The sequence below is a fragment of the Temnothorax longispinosus genome, chromosome 10 (genome assembly GCF_030848805.1).
Source record: "Temnothorax longispinosus isolate EJ_2023e chromosome 10, Tlon_JGU_v1, whole genome shotgun sequence".
Lineage (NCBI taxonomy): Eukaryota > Metazoa > Arthropoda > Insecta > Hymenoptera > Formicidae > Temnothorax > Temnothorax longispinosus.
Genome location: NC_092367.1, coordinates 24,755 through 52,734, shown reverse-complemented (window position 1 = coordinate 52,734; position 27,980 = coordinate 24,755). Strand labels below are relative to the sequence as shown.

The 27,980-nt window shown below is 36.6% G+C and overlaps 2 protein-coding genes across 5 annotated transcripts in view; both read right to left on the bottom strand.

Annotated features, from left to right (window-relative positions):
• The window catches only part of LOC139819926 (carcinine transporter-like), a 16,057-nt gene extending 6,848 nt beyond the window's left edge, over positions 1-9,209 (bottom strand). Inside the window, exon 1 of one of the 3 annotated variants that reach the window (XM_071789707.1) lies at positions 9,069-9,209. The gene's annotated coding sequence lies outside the window, so the exon portion shown is untranslated. Of the gene's footprint in view, positions 1-4,400; positions 4,663-4,687; positions 4,797-9,068 lie in introns of those variants that run through there. The other 2 variants (XM_071789708.1, XM_071789709.1) reach the window with 2 other exon arrangements.
• On the bottom strand, positions 9,186-27,980 carry LOC139819924 (organic cation transporter protein-like). 2 transcript variants are annotated; one of them, XM_071789703.1, is made up of 8 exons: positions 27,076-27,980; positions 22,524-22,707; positions 20,802-21,060; positions 16,984-17,207; positions 16,708-16,820; positions 16,262-16,476; positions 15,494-15,842; positions 9,186-12,748 (listed from the first exon to the last, which is right to left on the bottom strand). In XM_071789703.1, exons 1-8 carry the CDS (start codon positions 27,432-27,434, stop codon positions 12,541-12,543), a joined length of 1,911 nt encoding a protein of 636 aa, XP_071645804.1. In that variant the 5' UTR covers positions 27,435-27,980; the 3' UTR covers positions 9,186-12,540. The 2 variants fall into 2 exon arrangements, with proteins under 2 accessions (XP_071645804.1, XP_071645803.1); XM_071789702.1 differs by having other exon boundaries at positions 16,984-17,282; positions 27,076-27,979.

Here is a 27,980-nt window from a genome sequence, read left to right as displayed (position 1 = left end):
AATTTATTACAAAGAAACTAGAAAATTATGTTATTATGTGAAAATTAGAAAAACGTTCAGCGGTCCACTGGATTAGAATGTGGCGAGGGTGACGAGCTAGGGCTTAACTAAATCGAGTAAACATCGAATATAAAAATGAGCGGACTCTGTACTTCTGTTACAATCAACTTGTCCATGCAGCTTAAGCGTATCCTAGTGGAAATGTCAAATGACAACTTGAGTGGGAGCGATCTGAGCAGCCAGTGTTGTCCGAACGTGACGGGATCAAGTGGCTCGTGACGCGCGTCTCGATCGAGATAATGAAGATCAAGCACAAGTTTGACAACCCAGGGCACGATTAACGATGTTGGATAACGTCACTTTTATACCCACTTAATATGACAATGATAATGCAAATAATATCAGATATTACGTAGATAAATGTATCGGCATCATATCGAAGGATGTTGAAAATATATAATAAGAATATTTAGGCGTTGAGAATTTCGGGAACGTAGTACCTACTAAATTAACTCGTTTAAGAGTCCAGGAGGCCCCTGCGCGCTTTTCTGTTTTAATTCTTTGTAACGTGAGTCCTAATCAAAATTTTAGAGCACAATTAATATTCAGGGGCAAAAAATTTACTCTTTCCGAAAATCTAATCGGTGATAAAGTGGGATATCTGATAAAAGATGTAAAGGTTGAAAGTAAAGGTAAAAAAATAAGTAACCTCTACGGTTTTAATGACAAATATTTAACTAATAAATGATTTCGTTTACCTTTTTAAGTAAAATAAATTGATATAATTATTAGTTGAATGATCTATAACAAAAATTCCGCTCAAAAAAGTAGACAAAATCATTTATTATAGTTGAATATTTGTCAGTATATACATATAGGTCAGTAGATAGGAGTAACTTACTTTTTTTACCTCTACTCTTTCAACCATTATATGTTTTTCTTCAGATATTCTAACTAGATTTTCGAAAAGAGCAACTCTTTTTACCTCTAAATATCAATTGCGGTCTAAAAATTTTGATTAGAACTCGAGTTACAAGGATTTGAAATAGAAAAGCGTGTAAAGACCTTCTAGGACTTAATGGGTTAAACCTGTTATAGGATTTTGCTAAATCCCGAATCCTTTTATTTAAGTAATTTAAATGTAATATGTAAATGGCTTTTAGATGCTTAATATCCTATCATTTATTGGCACTGTAAGCAAATTATAAATAGCTTATATAACGTTGAAATGCCATTAAGACTCTTATCCACTCATTACAGCTTGGATTGGTGACATCACAACCGAGAAAATTTGTCATAAAAATTCTTGCAACGTACATTAAGATAAAAATGTTTTCCAATAAAATAATTGTTTGTAATCGGTAGAATAAACGGTAATTCTTTACAATAGGGCGTTTTCCGAATTTTGATATTTTCTTGCGGTTCTCTTGGTAAAAAACTTTTGTTGTGACTCCGACAGTGATAATCATTTATACCTATTTTTTCCAACATGCCGGAATACACACACACACACACGCGCGCGCGCGCGCGGAAGGGTGCAAGGGGGGCCTTCGGCTCTCCCTCCCGCACCCATTTCCGCCGGTAGGCAGCGTAGACCTCGCTTTACAACTGAAAGTACATGCTAAGGCTGCGGTCCGATTCACGCTCACAGCGCTGAAAGCATCGCTCGCTCTTATTTACAATGCTGTGAGCGTGAATTGGACGGCAGCCTTAGCATGTACTTTAAGTTGTAAAGCGAGGTCCACACTGCCTACCGGTGGAGGTGGGTGCGATAAGGGGGCCGAAGGCCCCTCCTTGCACTCCCATCCCCCCCCCGCGCGCGCGCGCGTGTGTGTATGTATGTGTGTGTGCCCCTTTTACGCATAAATACCGTTGTTTGTTATAATTTTATTCGTCGCGTAGTACATTCCTCGTTTCAGGCTATTCTACAATTGCGTAAACATGGTCGTAAGTAGTTGTAAGAGTGTTGTACGGCGTGGTTGTAAAGCGGTACTGCGGTTGTAAAGCGTGTTGTGGAAGATGGTTGAACTTCATCTTTCACGACTACGCCAGATGTGAACGTAAAAGCCAACCAATCAGAGTGCACTCGAAATACACACTGTACTCTGATTGGTTGCTTTAATCAAGTTTACAATGTATCGTTACTCTATTGTAGATTGATCCGTTGTATAAGATTCACGACTACTACTACTTCTACTCCTACAACTCTACGTTTACGCAATTGTATAGAATAGCCTTTCTTCCTTTCCTCCCGCTTCTACTCGGCTTCATGAAAACAACAGTACAAGACATTGACTGCTGTATTTGGATAATAGAGAATATACGACACTTTCTTTCAGTATACGAACGGAGATAATCGGTCCTTTTAAGGGCCACTATATTTATAACGTCGGAAAATCCGGAAAGTCATGTTGAAAAAAAACAGGAAAAAAAAGAAGGTAAAAATAGGTTAAAAAAATAGCTAGGGTACATATTTTTCGGGCTCCCCCGATTGATTATGTCGGATGTCGGAGTCACAACAAAGGTTTTTAGTTTTTACCAAGAAAGCCGCAAGAAAATATCAAAATTCGGAAAAGACCCTATTGTAAAAGAATTACCGAATAAACTTGTAAAATATATCGAAAAGTCTCTTTTCGTTTCGTTCGAATAATCAATAAATAACTCACATATGTCGAATTGAATTGTGCCTATTATAATCAAATCAAGGATGAAAAATAGGCTGTTTGACAACTGCCGAATTGAAATAAAAATATTTACTTTTACATATTAAATTAAAATGAAATGAGAGTTTTCGGTATATTTTTACACTACGATAATTATTTTAAATATAAAACTACACTACACTAAAACAAAAATGACGCCGTAACTTATAAGAATAATTGGACGCAGTTCTGCAATGCGGAACCAACTCCAAAACTTTACTTTTCGCTGAAGTAAATTTTACGAAATATTAGAAATAAAATTATGTGCCAACGTTATCTCAAATATAATGACCGAACTATAATCTTCCTCAAGTGCAATTCCATGTGTTATACGCGTTTTTTTAGAAAATCTCCTGTCCTGTTTATGATCACTTTACAATGCGGAACTAAAAATCGCGAAAATGGCGTTTGGTTCCTTATTATATAGGTAACTGTATCTAATTAGCTTTTTAACGTTACTTTTCATGCCTTTTAGTTTCACAATTTTACCAAGTGTGACGCTAATTGTAAGCGTACTGTCAATGCAGACTTGATAATCAGGAATCCTTAACATATAGATAATCGATATCATGCACGTATAGTACTTCGTCTCTCCAAAAAATTAACGCTTGCTTTGACTGTAAAGAACGCTTGAGATTTTTGTTCATGGATGATTGACACGACTACTACTTTTTATTCTTGAAAATCGAAAAATATCGTGCCCGCGATAACTTGATGATTGTGTGTATCTGCGACAAACGCCCCAAAAGAAATATACATAATAATTGCTGTTCAAGAGCGATGAGATATCGAAAGTTGCGGCAAAGGGTCAATGTCAAATGTAAATACCGGCGCGACAGATCACAAAATGGTCCGACGCAGCTTGATAACGCGATAAAAATAATTTTTAACAGGCAGACGCAACAATGCGTTCTGCAAGACCATTATGCTTTTAATTTTGCACGACTTTGCACTATTCTCAAGCATGAGAATAATAGTCATATAAGAATAGATTTAAATCTACAATTTTATACGTGTACGTAATTTGTACTCGTATAAGCATTTGACCGAATTAAAAAAAATGATGATAGGAAATTGTCGCGCGTATATACACTGTATTGTACTCACATTGCGAATATCTTGCGGCTGACCATTCATTAAGGTTAATTAGCCAAGGCATTCCGCGAATATATATAGAACAACTTCGCGGTTGCGATTGTGTGATTATTCGCTATTTTGTCTTCTTATTAAAATAAACATTTTCTTGCGTAGAAAGCGTCGTTGTCACGTCTGCATATTAACGTCCGCAATTAATTATTAACGCGATGAGCCTATATGTTAATATGCCTTCCCCGAAGTTGGTCATTGATATCCGATCGATGATTCATACTTTTAACATTGCTCAAGCAGCAAGCAGCTCAAGTTTCATCTTAAACACAGGGTGTCTAAGGAGAGCTTATTCTCGATATTTACATTTTTCATAATATATTTAATCTTTAATTGTAGTTATTACAGATTTATAGTATCTTTGATCAATCTTTCTCCTTTTTTTATTTTTTACAATTAGAAAAACTTTAATATCTTTCGACACTATACCTTTAAACCTATTGCAATAAGTTTTTCTACTGTTTGAATTCTTGTAAATTTTCTAATTTTAATACGTCATGTATCCAAAACTTAATTGCATGTAGTCTTCGTGTTAAAACTGTTAATACTTACACTGTTATTTTTTTGTTGCACTAATTACGTATATTTAATCTTTTCGTATATTTAATCTTTGATTTGTATCACCGAACGTCAGCAAATTTTACAATTTGTTTACGTAATGTATAATTCGTTGCAGGAAAAATAACTTAGCGAAGAAAAACTATAGTCAGTGAGCATTACACAAACTGTCAAAGAAATTATTGCAAATTGACTATAAATAATTCGTAATTCGTAATTACAACAATTGTAAATCCAGATGCCACTACACTATGTGATAATTTTTAATGTTTACCACTTACGGCGGTATTTTTTACGATCGATTGTGGTTAAGCGACGGTAATGACGAGGCTCTCACGCGAAGTGCAACTCGCTGTCTGAGGAGGAAACCCGATTGAGTATCGTTGATATGAGAGCTCGGCATGCAGAACGTGATATATCACGTATATATATATATGTCAACAGTAGCGAGAAAGAAAGGAAGAACAACGGTGAGAGAAAACTGATCACCGCGTCGCGGAAGAATAACGAGAGATGGACGAATCAAACAGACCTCCACGCTTCTTGAATTTTGTCTTTGGTTGAAGACAAAATCTTGAAGAAAAGACATTTCCAAAATTCGAAAAAGAGAGTCTGAAATATTATTTTCTTTGTTTTCTACATTCGCGAATCGGATACAGAGTTTTCTTCACGTCTCTTCATCTTCTTCACGTGTATGTGAACACGAAGAAATTATGTTATCCTGCTATCATGTTACCTAAAGGAGGGGGTGCAAAAGTCGGCATTTTTCACCCTCAACGGAAATAACCTGTAAAGCATGCTTAGCTACCTTATTTGAGGTTGAAAGAAGAAGGAAATAATATTCTTTTCACCAGGAAACTGCGGGAAATATTTTAGAATTGATAATGAATGTCTTTAAAACGTGTGTCAAAATAGCTGTGTTTGAACGGTTTAATAAAAAATAAAAAGTTTTGAAACGCATGAATGAGAGTTAAAGTGCATTTGTGTAAAATAAGTGTTGCATATATGTAAGATAATAATTTATATAAAGATGGTATTATTGAATAACAATCTAACACGAAGTACAAGTTTTCTAGTGTATTTCGAAGATTTACACGAACCCTCGTTAAAAAAATACTGTAGAATTAATTCATAAGTCAGAACTCTACCGCGTCTAACCCAGAGGCAACGAACGAGGACATGGCTGCCTCCATTATTTTTATTTTTATATATTTTTATATATTTTTATATATTTTGCTTCCTCATAGAGGAAGCTTTGTTTTCGTAAAAAAAATTTTTTTTGTTTTTCTGAATGTGTTCAGAATGTTCTAAAACGTCGAAAAATTGCAATTTAAAAAATGTCTGTATGTATGCATGTGTGTATGTGTGTATGTGTGTGTGTATGTGCCAAATTTACCGAAATTTCTATAACTCCAGAACTAATCAACCAAATCTTAACGAATTATATATGAAATAGGGGTAGAAAAAACTGAAGAATATAATAGAATTAATAAAAATTGCTAATAATCAAGGGGTTCTTTTTTAATAAAATTTTGAATTTTTGCAGAAATGTTTGTTTATGCTTTAATTTCCGAAAATTTGGAGATATCGATCTATTTCTAATTTTATTATATTTTTCAGTTTTTTTAAATATATTTTTATATATTTTTATATATTTTTATATATTTTTATATATATTTTTATATATTTTTATATATTTTTATATATTTTTATATATTTTTATATTTTCATATTTATATTGTGACAGGAAATTCCGAACTCAACGTCTCGCAGTCTAAACTCTCGGGGATTCGCGTTAGAATAAGACGATATTTAACTAACATTAGAATTAAACTTAGCGCTAGGGTAACAATGTATCGTCCGGCGGCCAATGAGCGTCGGCCTTGCCGCGCCGGTGGCGATTTTCCCCTCTCCCGAACCGGCCGCACCACAGGAGGCCCCTAGAAAAGCACGACCGAACACTCTGTGTGAGCATCGTGCGAGAAGGTCTAAATCTAACCTGTTAAGACGTCGTCAAATTGTATTGTAAGACGTCGTCAATTTGTCAAGAAGCGATCGCACGGAGGGTCAATTTTGTAAAGCGTCGTTGAAAGTTGTCGAAAGATCGCACGGAGAGTCGATCTCTGAGAGTTGTGATTGCCAGGTAAAATAATAAAGGAAACTAATTCTTATCAAAACGTAAGTAGTAATCTTCAGTTCCGTCAATTATTTCCACTTCTTGGTATCTCCTGTTTCCTGGGTCACCCAATCGAACCATTTTATTGAATAAATCAGAGTTTGTTAGTTCTCATAAAACTAACTGGCGCCCAACATATTAGACATATTAATTGCATTTTGAGCCCCGACAGCTCTGACCCAAGCCGCGTCGGGTGAAAGGGTTTGGCGAAAAAAAATCCTGTCTCAATATGGTAATTATTAGTATATTAAAGTCACTCAGGGTCATGCCTTTGATAACATATGTCAAGATCAAGGTTATTGGGACTGGATCCCCCATACTAAATAATTACCAAAGATTAGGAGATTTAGTTTTCAGATTCTAATTCAGATGAACCATCATGATTATCTTTAGGTATCTATGTTTTAAGGACGTAGCTTGGTGCTTCGTGTGTGTATGTGGGGGAAGGTAAGGAGTAGAGGTGGGAGTGTACATTTGTGTATAGATAGTAAGAATCGGTGTTTACAAATGTATCATTTTTGACAAAAATATATATAAATATTCAAACAGAATAAGAAACGTTTACCTCGCCAGTCAATATATGAATGTATTTACATATGATATCAGCAATGGTGCATGCGCTCGTGTTGTATGTAGGGTAGGTAGTTCATCAATGAACCAGTTGTACACTATGAACCATTGCAATATTTCATAAATGTAGTGTTGCTAGATTGTGCTTGTTGTCATGCAACTTCTCGCATTTGAACCCCTCTTCGGCTCCCCAATCGGCCAGCAAATCGCGCGAAGCGTTCAAACGGCTGTTTGAGACCATATTTTGTGATACTTTGGTGACAAACTTAGTTTTTTTCGTAAGTTTTACGTATTTTTCAAGTTTTTGTTGTTATATCTATTATTTTTTTCATTATTCTATAATTTTATGTGTATATTTGGCTTTATAATTCTGTAAGAAACTTTCTTTTGCATTATTTTACCGTATTTTTTTAAGATTATTATAAAAAATGTTATATATGGTCTACAATGAACCATTTTGCTTTTTACTACAGTTATCTGTGTTATAAATCTGATTAAACTGACTAGTTATTACAATAAATAATAATCTAATTGTAAGTGAGAAAAAGTCTGATTAAAAATAATAATTTTGATTGTAAGCTTCAAATAATAAAAACATAACATATATATTTAAGTTAGCTTTAATTTAAAGTCATACAATATCCTAATCTGACTTATCATGTCTTATAATTATCTCTTCTCTAAATAAACATTTTAAAACATGTGGTTTATTGTTAAAAATGGCTAGGTTCATTGTGTGTATATACACACCCCTGTACACAATGAACCATTTGACTGTTTTAAAAAAATCGAAATTGTGGCTAAACTTTAAAAATGACTTATAAGTTATCTTATACAGTATATAGCCAACTAAATTCATAAACTGTATGCAAAAACACAGATCTCCAACTCAATAATTGAGAGAGATATAAACTTCTGAAATTTACATGGTTCATTGTTGGACTACCTACCCTACAGGCATTTCTATACAATTTCATGGTGTAGAATTTATTAAATGGAAATGTAGTGACACACGTTTTAAAGACATTCATTATCGCTTCTAAAATATTTCCTGCAGTTTTCTAGTGAAAAGAATATTATTTCTTCTTCTTTCAACCTCACATAAGGTAGCAAAGCAATGTTTTACAGGTTCCCGTTGAGGGCGAAAAATGGCGACTTTTGCACCTCCTCCAAATTGTAATTACGCAAGGAACAAATTTCGCAGAAAAAAATCTCGCTGATAAAAACGATTTGCCGAAACGAAGAAGTGCAAGAAATAAAAATTTATCCTGTTGCGAAAATACGCGGTTTCACAGAATCAAGTTTAACACACTATATATATATTCCTTACAAATATATCGCCTCATTACACATGTCTCGCAACTATAAACTCAAACTTTCTTCCCGTTAATCATGCTGCATAAAAGATTCATTCGTAACAGGATTCGCTCGACACACTTATGATGTGTACATAGAAAACTTGCATTCTCCCCGGGGCGAAATTGTATGTAAATTTGCCGTTCGAGCACTGAGGAAAAAATCAATACGACCTTTGTAATATACACGCGAGTGATAGAAGTTCTACGCACGACAGTGCGGAAACTTGCGATCATACGAGTTTGCTGTCAGCAATGGATCTACATTTTCTACAGTTTGAAGTTAATATTTTTTGGAGAGGCTTTTTTTTAGTTTATATAAATTTTAGTCTTTAAAAGGAAAAAAAGCCTTTGGAACTTGACGTCCCAGACAAAAGATAAAGACATTAATTAATGAACAACAGTGTAAATTAGCGTAAATTATTAGTAAAAGAATAGGTCCTGTTTCAATTCATATTTAAATGATCGTTATAATAAAAAAAAAAAAAATTTTTGATCGGATAGTATACGATATAGTTATTAAATTGGATTATAAGCCGCTTTGTAACTTCATTGACTTACCGGTAAATCTAGCTTCCACTGTTGGTTACGGATGAAATTACACGTTGACGGTTTTGCACAACTACGTTAAATTGCAACATCGAAATAAGGTAACACCACCAAGAATAATTTCCGATGTAATAATAAATTTCTTATTTTATTCAAATAATTCTACCATAAATATTAAACAGTCCATGGCACAATTTCTTTATTGTTCTATATTTACCGTGAGTTTTTATTAATCGCGGTGTCGAAAGCACTTTAATCACTTTTATTTGTACTATCGTATTTGTACTATCTGCCAAATAAAATCTGCGTAGAATATCACTCGCGTAAACCGGTTGTCGACAACCGCGCAATTCTTGTTCCGCTACCTACGAATTCGCAACAATATCTGGCGCGCTGTTGGAACTCACGTTTCGAATGAGCCAAACTCGCAAGCCAGAAATAAACTACGTGCGGCCGGTGATCGATAGGCGTCCTGCTACTTAAGCATAAAACCTTGACTGATAAAACCGCTATTCCAATTGTAATAACGTTAGGACAAATTTGATGGGAAATTCCTTCCGCGAATTTGCAGCGAAACGCGAGAAGTACAGGACGTTTCATCTAACTTTGACCATTCTCGCAACCATCTTTGCTATCAATAATATAAGAAAATTAGTTAAATTAATATTACAATTAATATTAACTCTTTGCACTTCGAGCATTTTTTGATCCGATCAAATCAGCAATTCTAACAAACTTGTACAAAACTTTAAAAAACCAAAAGTTTTGTTTTAAAAGAAAAAGATTACAAACGTTTATGAATTTATTTATTTAAATTATGCATATTGCTGTAGCGACGGCAGTGGAGTACAAAGAATTAAAAAATTACTATTAATTAATTTAATTAATAAATTCCATTAAGGGCATATTTTGGAAGGTCGTAAAAAATTTTCTTATTTAGGAAAAATATGGCTATTTTAAACTAGAACTGAACCAATATTTTTATTTTAGACAAAATGGCGGTTTTTTTATTAAAAATATTTTAGTTTTTCCTAAAAAAAAATTTTGTTAATATTTTATTACAAAAAATCTAATAAACGTATAATGTTTATTCTAGTTTAGACGGTAGCCACACTTTTTCTGAATAAAAAAATTTTGGTTTTTGCATTTTGAATACCTGAAATAGCTAGAATCATTTACACCGTGCCATCTTTTTTGCGAGCTGATAGTGGTCAGGATAAGCAAACAAAAAAGAAGAGCATTTTTGTTACTTAAAAAATAAATATATACCATTCTTAAAATAAGGCTAAAAGAACCTGCAAAGTTTAACATTATTCGCTTTTTTCGTTTTCCTATAAAAAATTCCTGAAAAGTATCTTTTTTTACGACCTTTCAAACCAGAATACCTCCTTAATAAGTTAAATTAATAAATTAAAATTAAAAAATTGTGAGAAGTGATTATATAAATGTATTAAAGATTATTGTTATTATATGTGAAGAAAAGTAGCATATCACTAGCCTTATTTATAATTTGTCGGGTACAATGCGACGTTAGTGAAACCCACGACGTTAATATCGTACATTTAAAGGAAGGAAAAGAAAAAATAAATACTCTTTAAATGAAAAGGTTTTCGTAATTTAAATTTCCATTTAATTTTGATAAAAAAATTTTAACAAAATACGATTTGAGTACTTGCTTCTCTCGGAAACAAAATAATTTCTTTCGTTTTTTTTTGTGGCTTAATATGATTACGCGAGCCATCCTGTACGACTGTGTAAATTTCTTGAACGATGCCAATTGTGCCAGATATTAGCGATCCACGTTATCGCAAATACCTTGTAACGTTAATAAGACGCGCGTTATATAGATCGTTATTCGTTATCAATCTCAAGGTCACAAAAATCGAGATAGCACGAAAAGTTGCGCGCTTCTCGGGTTCTAAGCGTTAGAATGTGACGAATCGTGGTCTCGTTGAACAGATTCTGAAATTTCACGCGCACTGATGAATTGTCGGGCGACCGCAATGCAGATAAGATAACTTAAATTATACGCATACACGGCTTATGAATGACCCCAATGTCTGTATTCAACATTTCGTCGATATTACATTAGCGTATACATTTGCCGAGTCGACGATAATCGTCAATTGCAATGCAATAGCATGGAACAATTAAACTATAACATATATAACTCTCTCATTTGCGATCGAGAAACTGTCGATAGTTGTTACCGTTCATTAATGATCGCACCTTCGTCACAGAGCAATACCAGCGCCTTTTAATCAAAGGCGACCGGTAATGGCGGTAATTATCTATCCGACTGAATATCAGTTTACATTTATTAACACAGATCAGCGGGACATACAAATTAATTTAATATTCTTATATTTACATTATAAAATACTGTATATGTACACAAATCTCGAGATCTCTGATGAATTTCAGCGAAAAACATTTCTAGGTGAGCGTTCCTGAACGGCGGGAAGACGTCGGCGTCGATACGCGTGTTCATTATCACAATAAAGCTGCTATATCCGAAAATTTCCCATTCAGGACGCGCGATCTACAATTCGCATTCAATGCGCAGCCCATCGCACTCGTTTGATATAACTCAAAAATTTGATTCCCATCCGCTATGTACATTGTTGTATTACATACTATACGTGTGTACGTGAGCAACAGTGATGTGTCGCAGCTGCAGCAACGCGATCAATTTATGTAAAATGCACACGAACCGTTCTCAGCATTGTCTCGAGTACACATTTGCCTTTCATCTGTTTCTCATCTAATCGGAACGCACCGTCTGAAAATATTCTCGCATCTGAAAGTTTCTCTTCTTTCTTTTTCCCTCGAAGAACGCGCATTTCGTAAGGAACAGATAAGAGTTTCAAAACGTCACGTGTTTCTAAGCTCTCACGACACCGATTTTTCTTCCTCTTATTAAATACAAGCGTGGTAAAAATATATATGTAAGTATGAATCGCAATAAAAAAATCTGTAGCTTCGCGTTAATACTACATGGCTGGGAGTAAGAGTCCCTATCTATTTACTTGAAATCCAAGTCAGATTTCAAGAACGTCACACATATAGAATTTAGAATAATATAATAAAGAAAATCGTAAGGGGCATAATCTGCTGAGTGGGAATAGACCGGCCAATTAGAACGTTTTAGTTGAATTCTGATTAAGTTCTAATTGACATTTCTATACTTCTCTACTGTCAATATTTAAAATTAATTGCAACAACCTTCCCCTCCTCTATTTAAGTAAACTTTAATAGAGTAACGGGTTAGAAAGTAACGTTCCATTTTGTCTTTTCGTCGATTTAAAACTGCCATTGACGGTTATAGATACAGGTGTATGCATAATTTGATTTTGATAGCTCCGCGGTATCACACAATTCTGAAGGAAAGAACAACGGTAGAGACAGAAAGAGAGAAAGAGAGAGAGAGAGAGAGAGAGAGAGAGAGAGACAAAAAGAATCAGGGCAGCGTGTCTCGAAGTATTCACTTGCTCTTCGCTCTCTTCAGCTCTCCGCACTTGCTCTCTTCCGTGGCCGCATTTACGCTTTTCCGTGATCTTATGCTCGATCTTTGTATCATGCTGCTCCTCAGGGTCTCACCGCGAATAGATGCTCTCATTGAACTTCGGAAGCTGCTGCGTTCGAAGGACCGGAAGACGGCCACTGGCGGCGCCTCCACGTCAGGCTTTTTTCTAAAAAGAAAAAGCACCCTTGAGCAAAGTGATAACAATACGCTTGCAAATTAGCAACAAATTCAATCAAAATTTTGCATCAAAACTATCTGTACCATCTGATGTGTTCTCGTTAGGCTAGTGTTTTGTTTGAAGAACTTGCTGTTCATAAAATGAGAGCAAATTGGCGCCAAAAACTGCACAAAATTTGCTAGCATAATTTAACAGCAAACAGACGGTAAAAACCGAGCAAAAATATGCACGGCATAACACAACGGCAAATTGGTCATTCAACCATGCTTATACTTTTAAGTATTACCTTAAGTATAACATATTTAAAAGTAGGGTATGGTGGGACAGATTGAGACATGGGGCAGATTTAAGACACTTATCGATATCTTGAAAAAGGTGATCGCCAGCGGATCGATACCAGCGCCGATAAATAAGGGCCATTGTTCGCAAAATTTTTTATATTCACACTGACGTTTGTGGCCGGGCATGGCGGCGCAAAAATCTTTCAATTTTAAGAACCATCAAAAGGTATAGTTAAAATAAGTTTTAAGTGTCACGCCTTCTTTAGTATTGGTCATAATTCTTATCATTTCAGTGAAAACTTAAGTTTTATTAAAAGGGCAGGACATTTCTGCATATTTTAGGTCTTTGAGATCCGCACTTGAATGACAAGTTATAGCGGTATTGAATAAATTTATAAATATTTGTATAGTGGGGTCGGTTGAGACAAATTTTCGTGGGGCAAGTTGAGACACTGTAATTTTTTTCCTGTCATACATTAAGTAATTTAACACTATTTTTTGATAAAAATTTAAAGTTATTAATGTAATTGTTACATCCTCTTACAGGAATCATGGTCAGAAACCGAGTCAGAAAGACGACGAATGGCACATTCACACCTAGTTGATTCGATGAAGAATGCCATTAAATTAGTTAAAGATGATGGGGGATTTAAACGTCAGCAGTCACTATATCACTTTAATGTTGATGTTAGATTACTTACTGTTTGCTAGTCAATGTTAAAGTCAAGGAAACATAACTTAACAAGGTAACCCACAGAAGTGTCTCCTCCGATTTTGATGAGCTTTTAGTATGTTGTTCTCTAGATAAAAATAAGAGACACATATTTTTTTATATGTGCTTATACGCGCGTTTAAGGGGTAAAACACCCCTTTAAAAAAATTGGCTTTTTTTTCGGGCTGAATATTTCCGAAATTATAAAAGATGGAAAAAAATTTTTTAATAAAAGTTGAATGATTTAAAGAGTACTTTAAAACAATGACAAAATAGTTATTTGTGCAACAAGTGCTGGAAGATGAAAACTCGCCTTCGGCTCGTGCGTCAACTCCGCACCCGGAAATTTTCAACTTCACGCACGTGTTGCATACCCTATTTTATGTTGCAAGTGCGTGAAAAGTGGCCTATCGCGTCGCGTGCGTAATGGGCCACTTTCCATGCACGTGTGACATAAAATTTTTTAATTTTTATTTTTTAATAAAAATAAGAAAAGCTAAAATAAAAAAATTTATTTTGTCATTATTCTAAAGTGCTTTTCAAACCATTCAATTTTTGTTCAAAAAAATTTTGTCTACCTTTTATATAGTTTCGGAGGTATTCGACCCAAAAGAGAAAAACTGATTTTCTTCAAAGGGGTGTTTTATCCCCTAAACACACGTATGGACATGTATAAAAAAATACGTGTCCCTTATTTTCATTTAGAGAACAACATACTAAAAGTCAACATCAAAATCAGAGAGGGACACTTTCGTGGGTTTCCTTGTTAGCACATTATAAATTATAAGCAAGTCATTGTCTCGTAAACGTGTCAAATAATTATTACATCACTATCTAGTTTAGGTATATATTAATAGTTTTATAGATATTAATGCATGAAGCTATGGCTGTGCTATAAAATAAGAGAAGTATAAAGAAATATTTTTTTATGATACTTCATGATTTTTTTATAAATATTTATGTTGACTTTTTTTGTGCAGAATTCCTAGACAAACAACTTCCATTGAAAACATTTTTTTGTATCTCTATCCGTTTTCCAGAAATTCGGCAAAAACTTTTTTTAAGGGTAGTTTTACCCTTTTAAAAAATTATGCAACAGGAATGGAAGAGGTGAATTTTTAATACAGTGATCAGAGAACCATTCGGACTAATTTTATTCAAAATACCACTATTATCAAAGAAGTTTTAACTTCTTTTTTGTGTCTATTGTATTTGGACAATATTGGGAATTTGGCCACTTTGACCCCCCGTATCTCCAAAACTAGCCCTATGCTCAACTTTAAATTTTTTTTTAGATTAATGTCCCATCATATAGCATCGTTTAGCATACAATTCAATTCGAATTTCGAGGGCCACCAAAATAGGCTAAAAACGTGCGATTTTGGGGCCACTCTTTGTTGCAGACGCTTGACAAAATATGTTTTTTTCAGATTTAGCTAACTAGGAATATACGAATACGATATCTCTCAGGAAATAATATGCGCTACTTTTTTCTTAAAAAATTATATTTGGTAAGAAGGAGAAATTAAGAAATAAGAAATATATTCAATTTGAAATAAACATTTAAAAAAAATTAGAGAGAAGATATTTTTTAAAGTATAATATCTATAACTAATATAGATATTATATATAATTAAGATAATTATTTTTAACGCAATTATTTTATCGAAGGAAAAAAGTGCCGAGTATTGTAAAAGTTGTAACGAAATAATGTGAAAGAAAATCATCTTCGACACTTACTTCGAGAGACACGGCATGTCCCATAGCTTCTGATTCTTTCCGAAATCTTCACCGTCCTGCAAAGTCTGTGGCAGATCCTTATCGAGTGTCTCCGGTAACAGAAGTGTCAAAAGACCGCCCAGAATGCCCATGACGCCGAGAACCAGTAATGGCAAAATGGGCGAGACAGTGTCCAGGTAAACGACAAAGGGTGCAAGGATGCTGGCTACGTATCCCATTATATGGATCAAGGCAACCCCTTGAGCCCTTACAACTGTCGGCAACACTTCGGCCGCATACTGAAGACCGATGTTGTATGAGATGTTGACCCAGAATCTACCGACGATCGCCAGGGTAGCCGAATAAATATCTGAAACGGAAATCAGAAGAAAAACTGTAATTTTCCACAGCTAGTCTGTAATTTTAATCTTTACTTTTAATTATTTTTTTTTTAAGTAGTTTATCACCGTCCATTGCCGTTTGCAATGGGATTTTTGAAACGTTCTTTTTATAGAGCACTATGTAATATCCATGCGAGATAAGGGATCAAACCCGCGACTTGCTACAGTCGCGACTTATGGGTCGATCATTTTCGCTCTGAGCTATGTGTCATCCCAATCTTCAATTTTAATCTTTAATTTTAATCTTTAATTTTAATTTTTAATTTTAATCTTTCTTAATTTTAAAATTTCCAAAATTTTTTATGACTGTTCTATTTTATGAATTTTTTGGAACGCTATTATTTCGGGCGTTTTAATAATCTATTAGGTAAAAAGAGAGATAACTCACTGTTTGAAATCGCGCTTGCCCAAATGCTGAAAATTCCGGAAATTACCATGGTGCCGCAGGCCAACCATCGTCTACCCCATCGATCGAGAACGAGGGTGAGGAACGTGTCGGCGGGTAGTTCGGTAAACGCCGCTATGGTAAACGTTACAAAGACGTCGAGCCCGAGATTATTCACGTTTCTTACGTGGCCATCAAATACCAGCGATATCACCATCCTACATTGCGGGACATAATCGGTACATGTAGATAAAGAACAACCTTACCTTCTTATTCTTTATAGTTATATCGAAAAATGATTATCTTTTATTCAATGTTACATACATTTTCTCTTATAATCTATAATACTGAAATGTCTGTTGAACGCTATTTATTAAAGCATTTCCAACTTGACAGCCTCAGAATCTATTGAAATTGAAGAAGCATTTTTTATTATGTGGATAACTCACCAGATAATAATGAGGAGAATCGTAACATTTCGCAAACGTGGACTCTTAAATAGATCCACCACGGAGTAAGTCTTGTCCGCTTCTTGCTCTTTGCATACTCTGGCGCAGGTTTCCTGTTACACCAACAAAAGCAGTCATTTACAACGTGAATTTTTTTCAATGAGTTTGACGTAATTTTTTTCTCCTCACAAAAAAGAGCCCAGACAGCATGCATATCCAAAATATCGTAAAGATATCTTTTAGACATGCGTGCTGTCTGGGAGCAACGATCCTTACGCGGAACTGTTGATAGACGTTTTCGGGTACTTTCGTGCCGTTCATGCGTTCGAATTTACCCAAGATCCCAATGGCTTTCTCCACTTGGCCTTGACTGACAAGCCACCTCGCGCTTTCTGGTACTAACCAGGGTGCCGCCACCGCCAGAGCCAGAGGGACGGATATTGTAATGCAAGTCAGCCTCCAGTTGGCTAGGAAGTACGCGATCCAAGGTAAGATGCAGGCTGCGAACGTGAAGAAGAGTGCTATCGACATGTTCGCCACGAAAGTGCGCCATTTCGGTCCCACGTATTCCAGTACTGAAGAAGAAAAGATCAGATATTTAAGAAGAATTTATCTAGAACGCCGCGTTCGACCTGCGATGCGCTAACTCTGATCTCGAAATCGAAGATGTACCGCACAAATTATTAAAAAAAAACATGTGACGCACATCATGCTAGTAAAATCTGCATTTAAATCACTGTATATGATATATTAATGATGTCTTTTTACGTAACAATTTACTTTCTAAATAAAAGTCATCTTGAACCCCTAGGTAGCAAACACAAGTCATTTTGACGTCAAATTTTGGTCCTACTAACCATTCCTGACGTCACTAACTGGCGGCATAATGACGTTAAAATGACGGTCTAATGTCACAGACAATTGACGTCATAGCGGATACGTTATTTTGACGTCATTTTCTGACGTCTTATTGACGGCAAAAATAGGTCCATTGTACAACATACCGGTTTCCAGAAATGTTTTTTATGAAATTAAAATTTTAAAATGTCTAATTAATAAACGTTTATAAAAGAATGTTCTTTTTCTTTATCTAAGAAAAAAAAGCTTTTTTAACTGTTTCGTTACATGCCATGTGCGTATAGCCGCTCTCAAGGCGGTCACCTATCCTAGTACAGTACCGCGCCCGAGTCGCTTGACTTCGATGATCCAGTGGACAGTGACGATCTTCTCACCCTGATGCTTTCTTATTAACTGTACTTGTCTATAACAGGTACATCTTTAAAGTGTTCAAAAATCTTGTAATGATAATTAATCTTCTTGATAGCTATAACACTGCATGAAATAGTTATCATAAAACTATAATCACACGCAACTACATCCACTTATACCATAAATTCGCCACTTCAATCATAAAGTTGCGAAACAAACATATTGTAGTTAATTTTGTGGTTTTTATTTTATTATTACTTTATTATACAATATTAAGAAGTAAAAATAGTTATATTACAAAAAGACCTTATTTGGACGACTTTAAGACGTCTTTAAAATGACGTCTTTAGATGGTCTAAGAAATGACGTCTTATAAACGTCCATTATTAGTCGCCGATGTCATAGACCAAAAATGACTAAAAATAGACGTTATAATGACGTTATGGAATAACGTCAGTATAATGTCATTTTTAAAGACATAGTCGCTTTTTGGTCATTTGACGTCATTTGTACAAACATGACTAGTATTTGACATCAAAATGACTTGTGTTTGCTACCTGGGAACGCTTTCTCGAGGACAGTCGGACAGTTGCTTCTCTAATCTCGGGATAGATTTATGATATTAAATTATTATATGCTGCGAATAATGGTATCCTTCGCCCTGACCTTGCGCGAGCCGTTCAGGATGAAACCCGGAGAATGCATCGAGAAACCTGCCTATCTCTCGCTTCTTGTAATTTAGATAATACTTGGTTGTTAGCGCAAGGAAGCTTAATAGTTAACGCAAACTTCTCGTTATACTTGCAGCCGACAAACGTGACCTCCTATCATTCTCGTCATGTAACAGCTTGAACATTAAACCACGAAATGTGGTTCCTGTTTGCTAAGAGGATAACGCATTATTGTTGACTTACATTATCTTAATTAGATCGACGAGCGGTCATTTTTTCAAATGCACTACCTTCACGCTACCATCCATCTGTGAAGCGTAAAATTATCAGTGAACTGATCTATGCGTGTTTAGCGACAGTCGCAAGGCTACAAGATTCAATATAAACCGATTTGCAGATTTCAAAATGTATCGATTGCACATTCCTTGAATAATTAAAAAAAAAACGCTTTGAGTAATAGTAGTGACTACTTTTGTAGTCAAAGAAAAAACGTATATTAATATTCAAGACTTCTGAAAGCTCGAATCTCCTCTCTTATTACGAACAAGCTGATTTACGGAAGCTAAATTACAAATGTTCGTGCCGTCAAATCATTATCAAGTCAAATGCCATTAATCATTATCAAGTTTATTTTTTATAAAACAAAATTGTTTGCGTAACTATATCGTGAAACCTGTGTCGACTTGCACACTTTTCGCGACGACAGCTTGCGGTGTAAAACGCGTAAGGAATTCGGCGGAAACACGAATCGAGCGATTTCACGATCTCCTTCGTCCTTCAAAAAGGCAAATTGATATCAAACTTCCCGTAACGAATACATTTCTCGAAAAACAATGAGACACGATCGACTTAATGCTTCTTTAACGAGTGGATAACGGCACGTGCCTCTGACATTGGTTACGCTTCCACCGACCGACGAGATCGGCGAAACGGAACTGACAAAACGCGCGAGTGCAATAACCGTGACTTACGTGAGTCAAACCGGGCGAGCTTGACCTGGTAGCTGAATCCGGCGATCGTAATCGGTCGTGACTCAACAGGCGCTCCAGAGATCGATTCGGGCAGACCGACAATCACTCGGGCCGGATTGCCAGGTCTATCGCCAAGGCCAGGCGGCGATAATCGGGCGCGAGATAATTACGCAAGAAAGGACAAGAAAGGCAAAGAGAATCGTATTTCCCTTTTTACAGCGATATCGATTTAGAATGTATATATAAACGTATGTAATTGTCTGCAAATCAGTCATATCCCAGAACTCTTGTGAAAACATTTAATCATGTCACGATTTAATCAGCTTAATTACAATTGCGCTGAAATAACGACGATTGTAGCGCGATAGCTGATGGGGTTAAGGTTGGACGTAACGCTTTAGTGAATACAAGGAGATGCGTTTCTAGCGCACGGCATTGTTTTACGTTCGAATTGGGATAACCACGTACGTGGGAAGAACGCCTATACGAGAAAGAACGCGCGAGCGGAATTTCTCATTAATCGCTAATTAATAATAAGCGCGGTGGAAAGGAAAACTGATCACGATCAATTCCGGTCTGGAATCCCACCGATCTTGTTTGACGACAACGTGCCAGTACGTCGCTAAAAATCTACATACTTAGTTGTAGGTTTCAACAGGCGGCCAAGAGTTCGAGACTCGATGCGACGATTGTGTCTTGGCATGCAGTAATTAAGCGAATGATATATTGCGAATAAAAGGTAATTTATTGATTCTTAATTATAGTATACATAGGCAATTAGTCTACATAGTTAAGTAGGTAATATAGTCGTAAAAGTTAATCGCGGAATTTAGCAAATCAGGTCTTCAGATCGGCTCGGAAATATTAATTGGCTCGTTTCTTTGATAAGGTCATTATACCATTTCTATTATTCGCAAATATGATTCACCGTCTTAATGATTAACGAAAAATCATGACTATTAGCCTTTAATCGTGCATGTCCTGTTGCGACGAGCGCGGTTTCTGCGATTTCTTCCGCCTCCAGCTGAGGTCACAAATTACATGGAAGGATTGATAACGCTTATCATCAACAAGCAAGCAATTATCGCGTCGGAAAAAAATAAAAATCTTCATGGTTAACGTGCGATAGATTAAATTGAAAAAGCACCGCTTGGGCTTTTAAAAAATGTCTAAATTCTGCGACGTTTAAAATCTTCGTTTCTAGGAGAGTTGAGTGTACGAAGATCTCGCGACACATACGTACCCAGTATGTACATCATGGTGAAACAATTGTCGAAGGCGAAGCCGACGAAGAACCGGCACAGCGCGAACTCCCAGAAACTTCCGGCCAAAACGGTCGCGACGCCCGCTAGAAAGCCGGTGACATTTGCGCCGACCAGCGCCGGTATTCTGCCGTATCTGTCGGCGATCCATCCGAAGATCAGGCCGCCGAAGATCGCGCCGACAAAGAAGACGCTCTGAGCGGTCGTCGGCAGCGCGCTGTGTTCGCACACCCATCCCAACTGCAATGAATAATTCGATCTATGATCGAATAATTTACTTCCCGGCGTCGACGCTCGAAAATGAATTCTGTTATTCGGAGATGTAAGACAGGCGTCGGCAAATTATAGGCCCCTGCCTGTTTTTGTACAATATTATTATTATTTATTAATATTATAATGTTACAATTATTAGGATTATATGTATTATTATTATTGTTGTTGTTGTTGTTGTATCATAATATAATTATTTATTGACGAGTGTTCCCTTTTTTGTCGATGACAGTTATCTCAACATATTCCGTTCGTCAGTGACATGCATATTGATGTATATGAGTTATGCGAGCAATAAATCCAGCGCATGCCTACAAAATCAACACCGTACCCTCATTTCAACGCCTAAGAAATATTGCTGCGCAAATGACTCTTTCTGTTCAAACAAGCACCATACATTTTAATTATATAAATATCGTAATATTTAAATACCACTGATGATGATCTCAAAAAAGGTCGAAATGTCTAGTTTCTTTTACATTTTAATATTGAATATTTTATCAATAGAAAAATTTGTTTTTTTTCTGTTATATATACATATACATATAAAGAGAGTACTTAGTAATACTCTCGATTTTGCCTCTTGGCCGGCAAAGCCTAAATCATACATCTCCTTAGTCCTTAGTTCGTTTCCGCGCTTGGAAGCAGGCGTCCAACGTGCAAAGATCTACGCAAGAGGAACCGCGCGGGTACGTTCTCTATGGAAGAGATAAAGGCCGATTGCTTTCAAACCTGCACCGGCAGTGCGATCTCATTTCTAGGCAACGCGAGAATCCGTCCAACAAGCGCGAGAAATTGCTTAATGTAGTCCTAGAATCGAGTCCAACCGCACTACTATTGTAATATTTTTTTAATTAGTAAATAATTAAATACGATTAAATCGTGCGTGTAAAATCATATTTTATATTATTATAATTATTGGGATGTTGCAATATGTTTGTTTTCAATTACCTCATGACGGACTGTTACTTGACTAGGTGCTGCGAAAGGACTACCTTAATTCCGCAGTGCAATCGCGCGTGTAAATTGTATCTCTTTATATCTTTATATACTCTCGATCCGTCCTTGCCGCGCGAATACACACACGTGCCGCGAGTTCGCGTGACAACGCGACGCAAACATCTGTTGCACGTCGGCGATATGCGTGCCAAGTATACGGCTGTCTTTTGCTTTGGCTGTCGAACGGCTGATGAATGCTTGTTAGTCGTTACATCGTATATTTAACTCCATTACTTGTTCGCTACCAGTGCTACCACGTTGCTACGCGTTCGAGCCACCTTGAAATATCTAATTCGCGCAACAATTAAGCGAACAAGCGTTTTTGACGCTTAACGAAAGGATCGTCGCTCCCTGAGAAGAGAGCGTCGTTCTTCCGTCATGATTCTTATCCCACACAATCCTCATCCTCCGCTGCTTTCTCCTTTTCCTCTTACCTCGGTCGCCACGGTCTCGTAGGGGATGTCGGTAAAATTGAACTCCCAACCGTGCGAGCAACCCTTCGTCGGCCAGTTCGGATCCGCCTCTCTGATCCCGTTCAATAGGAGTTCCGTGTAATTCACATCGTACATGGTGCATTTGGAATAGCCATCCTCGCCGACCGGTATCGCCAGGGCGATTCTGAAAAATCGAATGACAAAATAAAAATACCATTCAAGGGCAGAAATCAACGCAGATGTGGAAAGTTCTGATAAAAGACGGTCGATATAATAAGAAAATGTCCAGTAAATGTCAAGCATTGACCCAACAAAAAGGTCAGAAGGGATTATCCTGACGGGAAATCGAAAACGATTATAAGCCGGCAATAATTATCGCGTATAAAGGTCCCCAATTATCGAGTGCGTGCATATACCTTCGGTTAATAAAACGCATGCAATCTGACCTTTAGGCGAGAGTTGCACGAACGAACGGACGCATTCGACATCGATTGCAATGCACGTACAACATTTTTCATCCTTGATAAATATCCTTGCGCGAGCATCTCTCTAGCATTCTGCACGAGTTAGTAACTGGCCGCGCGAAAATATTAAAGTTACGACATTGGATCGTAAATCTGCAAATATACGCGCTAAGAGGCACATATTATTGAGAAAAAAAATTACACAGTTAAAGTCATTGCGTATCAACATATTCTGTTTGAAAATACTTATAATAGTTTTTTATTTCAGGTTAAATGTCGTAAGATAATTTTTTTACATACAAAAACTTCTATAAGATCAACAAATATCAATTTTTGTGCCATTTAGAATTTATTTTATTAAAAATACAGAAGCTCGTTGAATGTAAATACAAAGAGAATTGAGAGGCCAAACTCGAGCAATTAAAGGATGTTATAATTTATATTTATAATTATAAAAAAATATTCGATAATTTATTATCCAAAGATAAATAACACATGTAATATTGATATACAGAGAGGTTTTACCTATGGATTCTTCAAGAAATATTTGAAGACAAATTTTATTTACTTGCAATGTAATGTATGGTATGTATTAATTAAACATATATCGAAATATGCATCGCAGAGGCATCCTGTTTAAGGACCGTCTTTCTGGTCGCTCACGTGCAATCAGTGTGGTTTTAGCGCGGCGTTATGTCGAAAGGCTTACACAAGTAGTTTTCACGTTCACGCTCTCATTGCTCATACGAAGGTTTCGTGCAAATTTATCATTCATTATCCACGAATACTCGTGCTGGCCTCCGGGCAGCCGGGGGCGTTGTGCAAATCTATATATTTGCCTTATTGATTTTCTAATTGCCACTAACAGTTACAAAAACGTTAGCACGAGCACAACGAAATTGTGCGTGCAATTTGCCCAAGATCGTCACAAATATAATAACGACGGAAAAATTTCAAGTGAGGTAAGAGTGTACTTGACGATAACTCGTAATAAATTTATTCTCGTTAAAGCGCTAAGCTAATAAGTATTAGCCGCGATTTATGGCTTATATGTGTGGGAGAAAGATAATAGCTTATAATTGCGAATTATATCTCCCTCGCTAATCTTCTCCGCTCGAAGTACACGTCGCAGACACGTTAAAAAATTTTTTCCACTCCATTTAATACAAACGTCATTCTACCATTACAATCGGTCTATTAATTATGCGGATCGATGGATAAAGTGGCATGATCGCTGCTCCATTTGAAAACGGTTGAAAGTGCTGTAATAATAATAAGTAGCGCGGGTCACGTCCGATGTCTGTATACTTCTTATGGATTTCTGCAGAAAAAAAAATAACTGGCATCAACCGGTCATTTATCTCGTCATTAAACTGACGTCAGAGAGATAAAAGGAGGCTATTAAACCAACACGCAGGTATTACTAATCGCACAATCCTTGTCGTGCCGAATCGTGCAATCGAATTGTGACTGCGAAGGTCTCGACGTCGCGCGTCGTTTCCATACTTTCCCTGACTGACACGTACTTCTACAAACACCGATACGTTTCATGCCGTACAGTTTCCATCCGTTCTTTTGCGATCATCGGAGATGAAAAATCGCCGACGCTTGCTGTCAGCGAATGTGGAAAAACACATGCATCAGTGACAATAGCCGAGAATAGCGTTACACGTTGTACATACGCCGCGTTTATTTCCTCTTTTGTTTCTCTTTTTTACTTTTTTTTATTTAAAAAATCCACGAGATATGCGTGTTTACTTGAAGTGCAGCATAACGGGTCATTAGGAGCGCTTTTACGAGTTATTAGCGCGTCTCACATTATGTCGTTATAGCCCAGATTTGCATACACTGCAGCGGCTAAACATATCCGCCGTGAATATATCGCGCAAAACTCTTTAGACGATCTATAATTCGTGACAGAATTTAAGATGGAATTCGACTTACAGTTTTATCTGTCGCGTAATACGTAAAACATTTGAAAAGACAAAAATACAATCACATATGAAATATATCTTGAAATTACATATATAAATATGGAGAATTAAATATAATATAATATATAATATAATATAGTATATTATAAATGTAATATAAATTATAAATATACTTTGCTTGAAATTTGACGGAAATTACAGACCGCGTCTAGAGTGGGTTTAAGTGAAACTATAGCGTTCCATTCGTGTTTTTCTGTTTATCTCGGAATCATTCTAGACACTTCTACACATAGCGTTTAGAAAGATTTTTTTCTTTATAATTGAAAAAATGATTCTAAATAATTAGGAAATGGCTAAAGAATACTTTCAAACAAGGCAAATGCATAGTCGATTATGTAATAAATAATTTACATCTAGCATTGTGTTCGATAATTCATAAAACGCGCTGACCAAGCTTTCGCAGTAAGAAAATATATAGTAAATCGCAAGCCGTGAATCACCGGTTCTACGTATTCCGGGTAATTCGAATGTTCATGGTATATTTGTTCGCGTGAACAATTAACCGCGCGGGAAAACGCGGTCTCTGCGGAATACCGGTAGTCGTAACGCAGAATAAAATCCGCTCGAATTGCCGCAAAAGTGGTTACAGATATATGGTATATCAAAATGCGAGAATAAACTATGACAGACCGGTCCTCGAGTTTTTTAAAAAGAAAAATAACAGGAAAAGGAAGAGAGAAATGTTTATGAAAATGCAGTTGCATAAGCATAATGAAGAGACAAAGCAGTATTTAAAAATTCTAAAACCAGTTATCGCGAACGCTCTTCGCGTTTCTGATGAACTGATGAAAAGTTTCGTCTCCTATTGTGTTAACGTACATACATGCGCGGTCACTGTAAGGAGACTATCTGTATCGTTATGCATTTACAACAAACTCTATTATTCTTTAGCGAAGTTAGAATGTGAACATATTGTTATATCGAAAAAAAAACATTTGTCCTGTATTCTAATCAAGAACTTTGTCGCCTGGTAGACAAGAAACGTTATCGAAATCTCTTGTTTTAATACCTTATCAAATTAATATCTCACACTAATCTATTTTTAATCGACAAGTAGATGATTATCACGATGTACTTTACGTTTTGTGTTAAGCAAATAAGTAGCGATAAGAGAGGAAATATAAGACTGTTAATTATCATTCGGTGATCATGTTGATACAGCTGCTAAGTGCTACATCCATTCCGTGGTTTATTTACGAATTATATTCGCGTAAAAATGTGAATAAGCGGATATCGTAATAGATAAGTAATTTATATAATATGCTCAAATAATCACGTGCCAAATAGTAAGGCGTGAAAGAAATATTCAAACACATATCAAAATGGTTCTTAAATATTTTACCGTTGCTCTAATCTGCTATGAATCGACAAGAGGCGATTACCACGATAAACTTGAATGATTTCATGCTTTATGTTAAGCAATGCAAGTAGTGATAAGAGAGGAGATGTGATAAGAGTATGAATTATCATTCAATGATCACGTTGATACTGCTAAGTGCTGTATTCATTTTGCGCTTTATTTACGAACCATATTCACGCAAAATTGTGAATTTTAAGCGGTAGATAAGTAATTTATAACACGCTCAAATAATCATGTGCCAAAGCGTGAAAGAAATATTCAAATATCAAAATAGTTCATGTGTAAAAATTATGCTATCTCAAGTAATAATATTCTCTCATAAAAAAAAACATGTAATTACTTCAAATATTTAATATGATAATATCATATAAACAATGAGTTGTCATACTATTCATTCAACGATCCAAAATCTGTTTTGGAGTAAATTCTTACTCTGGTGTCAAAAATAGGAAAGTGAGAGGAAAATTTGTCCGACGAAACTATAATAATAATATACTCGCGCGTAAATATACAGGTAGTGTTTCGCGCTGCGCGTGTAGGTACTTGGCGCGAGACACTACCGTGTCTCTTGATCTGTACGTTATTTCCTCTCAGATTTAATTCGGCGAGAAACGCTAATATCACTATAATTTTTTTGTTGCTTTCTATTGTTTCTCTCGAAATAATCAGTACACTTTTCTCTTCCATCGCTAAAGCATAAAAACGCGACGATGACTTCAATTTCCATTCTATACCTTTCTTCGACTGGGAGGTTCTCCAATTCCGGCACGCGACACCAGTGCTTCTCCGGCACGAGGGTGATGAATATCTGCGAGAAGTACACCCAGGCGACAAAGAAGGCGAACGGTATCATTAGCACGAACAGGATTCTCTGATAGGTGCCGAACTCGCCTACGTGCGGCAGCAAGTCGTCGAAGTCTATGTCCTTAGGCTGCTCCTGGTCATCCTGATCATCGCCGCTCTTGCGGCCCTTGACGGACGAAAGCCCGTCGGATGAGGCCGAGGCTGACAGGCCCCCGTCGGGGCTCGCATCCTGCGGGGACAAGTTCCCGGAAACCCCGGCGGACACTGGAAACTTCTCCTGCGGCGGCATATCACTGTCGACCGAGACCTCCGATGTTCCCCGGGAGAAGATGGGAGGTAACAGTTTCTTCGTGCTGCGTGCGCGTTTCGGATCCAGCCTTCAGGATGCTGCGCCACGCGCGCACAATTAAAACGGCCAATTCGCGCGACGCGGCGCAACGAAATACTTATGCTAAACAGATGCACTTTATTTATTACGAAACTCTTCCCCAGCTTCCGCTCGGCGACGGCGAACAGACTCCGTCCTACGTCACGGAGAACATATCGGAGATTCCCTAATCTTTGCTTGTTGCGACGGTACGAATTGTTATCGCCGGCCACTCTTCGAGCACAACGAGCACCACTTCGATCGCGATAACCAAAACGGCGAAACTAATTGGCTAGTTAGATGATCATTTGATTAAACTGTGACTGTGTACATTGTGGGAATGTATCGCGCGAGGCCTCGGAAGAATCGAGGCTAATCCGAGGACATGTATAATAATAGGCGAAAAAAGGAAGCTAGCAAATCCTGAGACGAGAGACAACGACTGGAACGATCTGTTGCGTTCGTAGC

Bases quoted from the DNA above. Each gene is read 5' to 3' on its own strand.
- LOC139819924 (XM_071789702.1), bottom strand. From the start codon at position 27,434: ATGCCGCCGCAGGAGAAGTTTCCAGTGTCCGCCGGGGTTTCCGGGAAC. The intron at 16,821-16,983 runs GTAAGGATCGTT...TTGGTGTAACAG, and splicing joins ACGTCTATCAACAGTTCCGC to GAAACCTGCGCCAGAGTATG. The intron at 12,749-15,493 runs GTAAGTGTCGAA...TTTTCTTTTTAG, and splicing joins GACATGCCGTGTCTCTCGAA to AAAAAAGCCTGACGTGGAGG.